Source organism: Ursus maritimus, unplaced genomic scaffold (assembly GCF_017311325.1).
Source record: "Ursus maritimus isolate PB19 unplaced genomic scaffold, ASM1731132v1 scaffold_13, whole genome shotgun sequence".
Lineage (NCBI taxonomy): Eukaryota > Metazoa > Chordata > Mammalia > Carnivora > Ursidae > Ursus > Ursus maritimus.
The window spans coordinates 2,761,256-2,771,681 of record NW_024423675.1 but is presented as its reverse complement, the minus strand read 5'-3'; the positions used below and the strand labels follow the sequence as shown (position 1 = coordinate 2,771,681).

General features: G+C 42.9%; 1 protein-coding gene across 1 annotated transcript in view; it reads left to right on the top strand.

Annotated features, from left to right (window-relative positions):
• Positions 1 to 6,945: 6,945 nt before the first annotated feature.
• The window catches only part of GABRR1 (gamma-aminobutyric acid type A receptor subunit rho1), a 30,024-nt gene continuing 26,543 nt past the window's right edge, over positions 6,946 to 10,426 (top strand). The window contains exon 1 of the mRNA XM_008687538.1: positions 6,946 to 7,142. Coding sequence (XP_008685760.1) covers positions 7,021 to 7,142 — 122 coding nt within the window. The 5' untranslated portion in view covers positions 6,946 to 7,020. The remainder of the gene's footprint in view (positions 7,143 to 10,426) is intronic.

Genomic DNA, 10,426 nt, shown 5'->3' with positions numbered 1-10,426 from the left:
ATTGCCTTGGAGCAGCCAGGAGTGTGGTGTCTGAAGTTGACCATCTTAGTCAGTGAGTGTTGGGCTGGTTCTGAGGGCTGGAAGCAAGGCGACACTTGAAGAGCCTAGAAGAGGCAATGAGAAAGCAAGCTAGCCTCAAATACTACCTGGTCCTTTCACCACTGAAGGAATCCTACCCTGGAGGTCCTGCATTGATGTAGAGAAGGCCATGATGAGTGAAGAATTAAAAAAAAAAAGAAGAAGAAGTTAAGAGGGGCGCCTGGGTGGCTCAGTTGCTTGAGCGTCTGACTCTAGATTTCAGCTCAGGTCATAATCTCAGGATCTTGAGATCAAGCCCCACATTGGGCTCTTCGCTCAGCAGGGAGTCTGCTTGAGTTTCTCTTTCTCCCTCCCCGCCCCCCCCGCTGGCATATGCACTATTTCTCAAATAAATAAATAAATCTAAAAAAAAAAAAAGAAGAAGTTAGAAAAAGAGGAAGCTGGTGTGCTGAGTAAAGGAAAAGGAGGGTTTTGTCAAAAGCACTGGTTTTTAAAATTGGTCTGGAAATACCATACATGAGTAAGCCAGTCCGGGTCCTCAATAAGCTTGGCTCATGGCTTCTAACTCCTCCGCCTTCCTGAATCTGGATGCTAGCCCCAACCAGTCTCTCAGGCCACATGTCATCTTCACAAATCCCTCCTCTATCCTTATCTTGCAAAAATGGCCTGGATACTCTCCACAGTAGTCACATGGCGTTAACAGGGGGAAACATTTAGTAAGAGCACTCATAAGTAGGGAAGTGGCAAAGTGCACATGGCTTTCTGAGCCCTCACGTTCCCCCCAAGAAGGGTGCGTGGGCTGGGTAGGGTTGGCCAGGGCCAAATGCAGAAAGGGCTCCGAGACAGGGCTCCTCCCTGTAGGGCTCTGCCATGGAGCTTCCTAGGGGGAGAAGTGGCCTTGTTGGGAAGGCCGGGCATCTAGCATCGGCCTGTCCTGGCATTGAGACCTCTGGAGCTGGCTCTCTGCTAAGTTATTGAGAGAAGGGAAGAAATGCATATTTGAGGCCACCTGGATTTGCTCTCTTTGGTTATGTCCAGGGTTCTCCAAATGAGAGAGAAATGCATTTTTCCAATATTCCAAAATGAGCATCAAAGAGCCCTTTAATGGCGCCCTCAATGCCTTCTTGGCCTGGAGATTGTTGTGTACTCAGCCCCAGGATCTTTCCCCTTTGCCTCTTTGGTTCTTCAGGTTGGCATCTGCTACCAATTGCGTATCTAATCATGCTTGGCTTGTGTTGACTTCTGGAGACATCACATATTCTGCTTTTATTTCTATATGTTGAATTATTTTCAACATCTGTTTATGGACTGCTGTTAAAGGATAATTTGTATAAGAAGATCTAATCACAACTCTCATCTAACTATAAAAATGAACACAGGTCAAAGTTTTTATTTAACTCCTTAATTAGTGAGAGGACTAGTAAGATGGTACAACTAGTTCATATGAGGATTTGATTTACAGAGATTTATATTCTGCATTGAACAAGAGAAATAATTTGCATAGCTATGGACAGAAAGGTATATTACTATCAGCTTTCTACATGTTGATGTCTACTTGTGCAGACCTGTAAAATGGCCTGGTCGAAGACAAGTAAAGGCCACATCCCTAGAGGATGAGATAATCCCTGGAGGGCCCACTGGACAAGGCTTGGCATTCTATTGCAAGGACACCCAATAATCTCTTTTGTCCATTTCAATATCTGACAGTTTCTCCTGGCAGATTTCCTTCACCCTGTGATCAAACATAATTTAAAGATTATTCTCGGTCATCAAAAAAAGCTGGTCTTATTAGGTTTGGCTGACGACTTAGATAGGTGCTTCAAGATTGTTGATTGATCAGAGAGGCCTCCTTTCAGCCTGCTTTGAGAAATCTAGAGTCATACAGTATCGAATGGTCCCAAATTAACTTCTGTCTGTAAATCTTCATAAGGAATCTTAGACTGGACTTTGAAAAACACATCTTATTTGCTGTCCCAAGATACTCCACCAGATTTTAGCTGCAGTACCTTTATATTTGGGCAAATTCCTCTCTTCTTGAGGTTGTGAAAAAATATCCTAATGGCTTGCCTTTGAAGTGACCTTCCGTACTCCTTATCAGATTGGACCCTATAAACATTCAGGTCAGTTTTCCTGGGAGGACTTTTTAATCATTGACTTCATAAATACAGCCAAACTGTTCTTTATTCTTTTTAAGTTTTTAAAAAAGATTTTATTTTTAAGTAATCTGTATACCCAACATGGGGCTCGAACTCATAACCCCTAGATCAAGAGGTGCATGCTCGGGGCGCCTGGGTGGCTCAGTCATTAGGCGTCTGCCTTCGGCTCAGGGTGTGATCCTGGCGTTCTGGATCGAGCCCCACATCAGGCTCTCTGCTCAGCGGGAAGCCTGCTTCTCCCTGTCCCATTCCCCCTGCTTGTGTTCCCTCTCTCGCTGCCGCTCTCTCTGTCAAATAAATAAATAAAACCTAAAAAAAAAAAGAGTTGCATGCTCTATCTAGCCACCTGGGGGCCCCCAAACTTTGTTCTTTCTTTCTTTCTTTTTTTTTTTTTACTCCTGGGACATTTTTTTTTAATGATTATTTTTTTAATTAACATGTAATATATTATTTGTTTAAGGGTACAGGTCTGTGATTCATTAGTCTTACACAACCCCCAGTGTTCACCACAGCACATACCATTCCCAATGCCCATCACCCAGCCACTCCCTTCCCCTCCAGCAACGCTCAGTTTGTTTCCTAAGATTAAGAGTCTCTTACGGTTTGTCTTCCTCTCCAGTTTCATATTGTTTCATTTTTTCTTCTCTTCTCCTATGATCCTCTGCCTTGTTTCTTAAATTCTGCATATCAGTGAGATCATATGATATTTGTCTTTCTCTGATTGACTTATTTCGCTTAGCATAATACCCTCTAGTTCCATCCACGTCATTGCAAATGGTAAGATTTCATTTTTTGATGGCTGTGTAATATTCCATTGTATACATATACATCTTTTTTTTCTTTAAGATTTTATTTCTTCATGTAAGAGGGAGAGAGACAGAGAGAGTACAAGCAGTGGGGAGAGGTAGAGAGAGAGGGAGAAGCAGACTCCCTGCTGAGCTGGGAGCCTGACATGGGGCTTGGTCCCAGGAGACCATGACCTGAGCTGAAGGCAGATGCTTCACCATCTGAGCCACCCAGGGGCCCTTATACCACATCTTCTTTACACATTTATCTGTTGGTGGACATGTGCACTCCTTCCACAGTCTGGCTATTGTGGAATTTACTACTATAAACATGGGGGTGCAGGTGCCCCTTCAGATCATTATATTTGTTTCTTTGGGGTAAATACCCAGTAGTGCAATTGCTGGGTCATAGGATAGCTCTATTTTCAACTTTTTGAGGAACCTCCACGCTGTTTTCCAGAGTGGCTGCATCAGCTTGCATTCCCACCAACAGTGTAGGAGGGTTCCCCTTTCTCCACATCCTTACCAACATCTGTTGTTTCCTGACTTGTTAATTTTAGCCCTTCTGACTGGTGTGAGGTGGCATCTCATTGTGGTTTTGATTTGTATTTCCCTGATGCTGAGTGATGTTGAGCACCCTTTTTTCATGTGTCTGTTGGCCATTTGGATGTCTTCTTTGCAGAAATGTCTGCTCATGTCTTCTGCCCGTTTCTTGATTGGATTATTTGTTCTTTGGGTGTTAAGCTTGATAAGTTCTTTATAGAGTTTGGATACTAGTCCTTCATCTGGTATGTCATTTGCAAATATCTTCTTCCATTTTGTCGGCTGTCTTTTGGTTTTGTTGACTGTTTCCTTTGCTGTGCAGAAAGTTTTTTTATCTTGATGAAATCCCAATAGTTCATTTTTGCCTTTGTTTCCCTTGTCTTCGGAGATGTGTCTAGCAAGAAGTTGCCGTGGCCGAGGTCGAAGAGGTTGCTGCCTGTGTTCTCTTTAAGTATTTTGATGGATTCCTGTCTCACATTTAGGTCTTTCATCCATTTTGAGTCTATTTTTGTGTATGGTGTAAGGAGTGGTCCAGTTTCATTCTTCTGCATGTGGCTGTCCAATTTTCCCAACACCATTTGCTGAAGATACTGTCTTTTTTTCCATTGGATATTCTTTCCTGCTTTGTCAAAGATTAGTTGACTACAGAGTTGAGGGTCCATTTCTGGGTTCTCTAGTGTGTTCCATTGATCTATGTGTCTATTTTTATGCCAGTGTCATACTGTCTTGATGATTACAGCTTTGTTTTTTTGCTTTTTGTTTTTTAAAGATTTTATTTATTCATTCGACAGAGAGAGAGACAGCCAGTGAGAGAGGGAACACAAGCAGGGGGAGTGGGAGAGGAAGAAGCAGGCTCCCAGGGGAGGAGCCTGATGCAGGGCTCAATCCCAGAACGCCAGGGTCACGCCCTGAGCCGAAGGCAGATGCTTAACGACTGAGACACCCAGGCGCCCCAATGATTACGGCTTTGTAATAGAGCTTGAAGTCTGGGATTGTGATGCCACCAGGTTTGGCTTTCTTTTTCAACATTCCTCTGGCTATTCAGGGTCTTTTCTGGTTCCACACAAATTTTAGGATTATTTGTTCCAGTTCTGTGAAAAAAGTTGATGGTATTTTGATATGGATTGCACTGAATGTGTAGATTGCTCTAGATAGCATAGACATTTTAACAATATTTATTCTTTCAATCCATGAGCATGGAACGTTTTTCCATTCTTTGTGTCTTCCTCCATTTCTTTCATGAGTATTCTATAGTTTTCCGAATACAGATCCTTTGCTTCTTTGGTTAGGTTTATTCCTAGGTATCTTACAGGTTTTGGTGCAATTGTAAATGGGATCGACTCCTTAATTTCTCTTTCTTCTGCCTCGTTGTTGGTGTATAGAAATGCAACTGATTTCTGTGCATAGATTTTATATCCTGACACTTCACTGAATTCCTGTATGAGTTCTAGCAATTTTTGGGTGGAGTCTTCTGGGTTTTCCACATAAAGTATCATGTCATCTGCAAGCAAACTTTGTCCTTTAAAATGGCTTGTCACATCTGTCAACTGAGCCTCATTCTCAACTATAATATTCCAGGCAATGCTTTGATTGCATAATGGAGTCTTCCCATTATATCCTGGCAAAAAGGAGGACAGATTCTTACTGAACATATGTAAACAATTATATTGAAAAGCAAAGAGACTAAGCAAGTTTCTCAATTCTGGGGAGGGTAATTAATTGTGTCAGTGAGAACCATATATCATTTTTAAATGTTTCATTTTAGTTTACAACAGCAGAATTTACAAAATTATTGTGAATTACATATAGCATGAGAAGAAAAAGGAAAGGCTTCCATACACATCCAATAGGTAGGACATTAAAACAAATCAACAGCATTCCAAATAACCTCAATAAAATTTCCTGCATCAATTTGTTCAGTCTCATGTAATTCATTCTCATTCTGATGGCTATCGGGTTAGCAGTTTCATGAAACTGTCTGCTTTTCAACTATAAGGAGTCCTCGAAATCCTGACTAAGTTCCACCGATATGCTCTGAAAGTTATCAGAGATTTGGAGAGTCAACGGTTTGAAGGACCTTGTGCTATCCTCTTCCAAAAGGTTCTGGGAGTGCCCTTCTTTATTGAAGACACAAACTCTGACAACACAAATCTTCGAACAAGCATCAAAGAAAAGGAAAAACTATCTATGGTGTTTAAAAAATTCAACTGAGTAAATTTTGAAGATCTTATTGGCTTTATTCCATGATTCACCAATCAGGCGACATCTAATCTAGCAGATAGAAAGGAGCTGTATAAAATGAAATATTTGTATAAGCAGAAGGGGTGGGACAAGGAAGTTACACTAGACAAAAAAAAGTAGACTGATTATTGCAAGGTTACTTTCCTTTAGGGGATGGCTAGTGTCTATCAGGCAGATTAGTGCTAATTAGGTGACTTCTTTTTTTTTTTTTTAAAGATTTTATTTATTTATTTGACAGAGAGACAGCCAGTGAGAGAGGTAACACAGGCAGGGGGAGTGGGAGAGGAAGAAGCAGGCTCATAGCAGAGGAGCCTGATGTGGGGCTCGATCCCATAACGCTGGGATCACGCCCTGAGCCGAAGGCAGACGCTTAACGACTGAGCCACCCAGGCGCCCCTAATTAGGTGACTTCTGATTGACTGGTTTAAGATTCCATTTTGGGGATGGGGGGGCTGAAACTGAGTCTTGATTTGGTAACATGTAGCTTAGCATAAGTGACTCCATTTTGGGCCCATTCTTTTAACAACAGAAAGCACAGACTTAATGGATATTGCTAATTTATTAGTGGTATTTTTTAAATGTGAAAAGTCTGATAAAGTTCATAATACAAGTAACACAGCTGACAAGGAAATTTGGTTCTTCCTGTGCAAAACAAAACAAAACATCCTCTTCCCCCCTAGCCCTCCCAACCTCAGCCATATAGGCAACCTGCCCAGGTAGGAAGCCCTGAGCTTCTGTGGATTCAACATAGGAGGGAGTGGGGGCAGGGAGCTGTGCAAATCCAGCCCTCAGCTAAAGCAAATAATAATGGCTGGGAGCTTAAAATAGATCCAGGGAGGAGCTCATTAACTTGGCATAGGAAGCAGTTCAGTACCTCTGGCATTTCTCATTTTGGAAATTGCTTTGGTCCATTTTCCTTCTAGTCATTGGACCAGAAAATGCAGACCTTTACTAACATATTCACCACATTGGATGATGAACTAATTTAGTCCAGCCGAAATAATTGTTCGACAGGAACACAGGACTTCAACCTCAGTTCAGAAAATCCCTGACATCTGACGTAGGAGGATTTATAGGTTTAGTGGAAATTGCTTTCTCCTGCTCTCCAGATTACATACTGTGGGGTGATTTTTTTTTTTTTTGCATGAGTAAACATCCTTGGAATAATGAACAGACCAATAATGTCTTAAGAGAGAAAAAGAACATCCTTTTCCTTTTCGCTGTTTCTTGAGAGAACCATTTGCATTTGGAAACCCATGTTGGCTGTTCCGAATATGAAAGTTGGCATCTTCCTTTTGTGGTGGGGATGGGTTTGGGCCACTGAAAACAGAGTGCACTGGCGAGGAAGAGAAGTACACGAGATGTCTAAGAAAGGCAGGTGAGTGGACTTCTGGGGATGGAGCTTACAGTACCGTTCCGGAGGCATTTCCAGCATATCGTGTTTTATGTGGATACCTTCCCCACCTTTTCCCTTTGTGCTTCTGCTTCCTCTCTTTTAGGAAGTTAGAATTACGTTGTTGTTTTTTAATGATGCTAGGTCGGATACAGTGCTGTCATTGCATATTCCTAAGTCTCTTAGGAATTGTCCTAGGCGAAAGATAGACTGGAAAAAAGAATATAGCACCTTGTTTTTAAAAATTCAGGGCAATTATTTGATGTCTGCATCCTAGGTTGGGACAAATCTGCGAATTCTCAAATAACCAATGGGATCTCTGATTAGTGAGAATGATCTTGTTCTAATTATTTCTGCTAGATTTGTGGGTTCCTTTTAACATATTAAAAAAAAAAACAAACAAGGCAGCTTTCTTCAAGCTGTATGCCTAGACGGATCATTAGATGTCCCTTACTAGTAAATGGGGAGGGTGCAGGGACGGACCTGCCTACAGACCAGCTGCTTGCTCGTTGCCAACGGTACGTGCTGCCCTGGCCGTACCAGCGTCCGAGGCGGCAGCTTAAGCAGAGGCGGATGGCCCCTCTGGCACCTGGACTCACTCGGGCGGCTCTGATGGCAGCACCGGTCATTAACTCATGGCAGTGCACACCTGCACACCGACACACCTGCTTGCCCCACATTCAGCAATGAAATAGCACCGTTGGAGGAAACCTGATCCAGCTCTCTCTCTTTACTGATGAGGAAAGAAAGGCAGTAAGGGCATTCTTGACTCTCAGTTCTTTAACAGCCTTAGGTCCAAATTAAGCTTCAGGTCTCTTTATCTCTGGGTGTAAATATGAACAGAGGTCAGAAATATCAATTAGCGTGAACGGGAATGCCGCTTTCTGCAGATCGGGGCTAGTGACAGGGCTGGGGGTCTGACTCTTCAGTGTCCCCCTCCTGGGCTGTGAGCGCCCTCCACACATGGGCTCCCGGACAGCCAGTGCCGGCTCACCGCACTCGGTCTAGGATGTTTTAACATCACAAAACCAGGAGCCGAAATATCTGGGGATCGTGGGAAGTCCTGGGCACTGGGAGAGATTGCTGTGTACAAGCCCGTGCCCTGGTTCTGTCAGAGTCAGAAGTTGCTTGGGCCAACCGGAAATCTGTGGAGCGGTACAGCCATAGAGATTATCTGAACCAAATGTGCTCATGAGGATTAAAAGCCACCACAGCGACAAACCCTATTGGTTGTCATCAAAAGTTCTCAGCCGCTCTCCTAAACCAGAGTTGGAGTGGTGACCTGCTGGTGAATGCCAATGATAAAGAGAAGTCCCAGAGAATGAAATAGATTTTCTTTAAAAAAAAGTTATTTGGGGGACCTGAGTGGTGCAGTCGGTTAAGCATCTGACTCTCTGTTTTAGCTCAGGTCATGATCTCAGGGCCATGATCTCAGGGTCACGGGCTCAGCCTGAGGGGATCAATCCCCATGTCGGGCTCCGCACTCAGAGAGGAGTCTGCTTAAAGATTCTCTCTCTCTCCCTCTGCCCCTCCCCCTGGCTCGCTCTCTCTCTTTCTCTCAAATAAATAAATAAATAATCTTTTTAAAAATTGAATTAAAAAATTACTTAAAAGAACATTCATTTTTTATTATGAAAGTCATATGTGATTATTATTTAACATTTTTAAAAATGGGAAAAAGGTTTTAAAAACACACAAAAATCTCCCATAATCCCCAAGCCCAGAAACTGATGGGTGTTAACATTGTTAACATTGTTGTGTATTCTTTCACTCTTTTTTTTCTAAGCACATACTGAGCATTAACTAGTTTGGGAATATTCTATACATATAGTTACACTTGTAACCTTAATTTTTTTAATAGGATTTTGTCTGCATGTTTGCTTATTTGCAGACTACATAATTATCATTTGAATGACTGCATTAATGCATAATAATGCATAATTTACCACCATGTAAGCAGTTTCCTCTGTTTTACGGACATTTAGTTGCTTCCTTTGTCACTATAAATATTATACATGAATATCCTTGTACATGAGAATAGTTGTCTACATACAGGATTTTCTTTTTTAAAAGAAGCTCTACGCTCAATGCAGGGCTTGAACTCACAACCCTGAGGTCAAGAGTCACATGCTCTACCGACAGAACCAGCCAGGCCCCCCTCCATATGTGATTCGTTAATTAGGATAGACTCCCGGAAGTGTACTGGGTCAAACGGCACAAGAACTTTAAAGCTCCAGATATATTTGGCCAAACGGCTTTCCAGAATGGTGGACCCAACTTACACATCCACCAGCCAGGTTAAGTTTTATTTTTTTGTAGCCTACATTTTTAAAGGGCTCACTTAATTTCATCCAGATTCTCAACTCATAAACTGCTTATAATTTGTATTCAAGCTTCTTTTCATAGTTTCTACTAATGCAATGGGAAGCAAGGTGAACACATGCACACAACAGAGTGAGGCAAGCGAGGTGCCTATGGGGCAGAATTTAAGGAGGTACTTGCATGGTCCTGAGAGTGGTTGCCTCCTTAGGTGCTCTTCCTTACTTGCCTCACTCTAGTCTCCACCCTGGCAAATAACTCAAGGGCTGTTTCTCAAGATCTCCACAGAAGGCACATCCAGGTGGGATTCTCCTCCCAAATCATGCTTGGTAAATATCAGGATGCCAGGGCATTGGGCAATGCTTCTGGAATGGATCAATAGTTATTGTCTCTTTCTCCTCTCTGGAAGAATGGAGGCATAACCTGTCTATACCACAGGCCCTGGGACAAATGCCAGCTCTTGCTCTGGGAGGGCAAACTGATCTACCAGAAGCCGCAATTACTGTTCTCATACTTGCTTTGGCATGCTAAAGAATTCCAGTTTATTCTGAAGGTAAAGTGGGTCTGAACAGCTTCAGCTGATGTCCAGTTTGGAGCGATCACACTGGTGGCAGTATGGTAGAAGGATGGGAAGGGTGCTGGAGGGGAGACAGAGCCTATGCCTTAGCCCAGGTGAGAGACGGTGAAAGCCTGAAGTAGGATATTAGTGGAAAGAATGGGGCTTGGGGAGGGGCACCTGGGTGGCTCAGTTGGTTAAGCGGCTGCCTTCCGCTCAGGTCATGATCCCAGGGTCCTGGGATCGAGCCCCATGTTGGGCTCCCTGCTCAGCGGAGAGCCTGCTTTTCCTTCTGCCTCTGCCTGCTGCTCTGCCTGCTTGTGCTCTCTCCCTAGCTCTCTGTCAAATAAATAAATAAAATCTTAAAAAAAAGTAATGGGGCTGGAGGAGATGG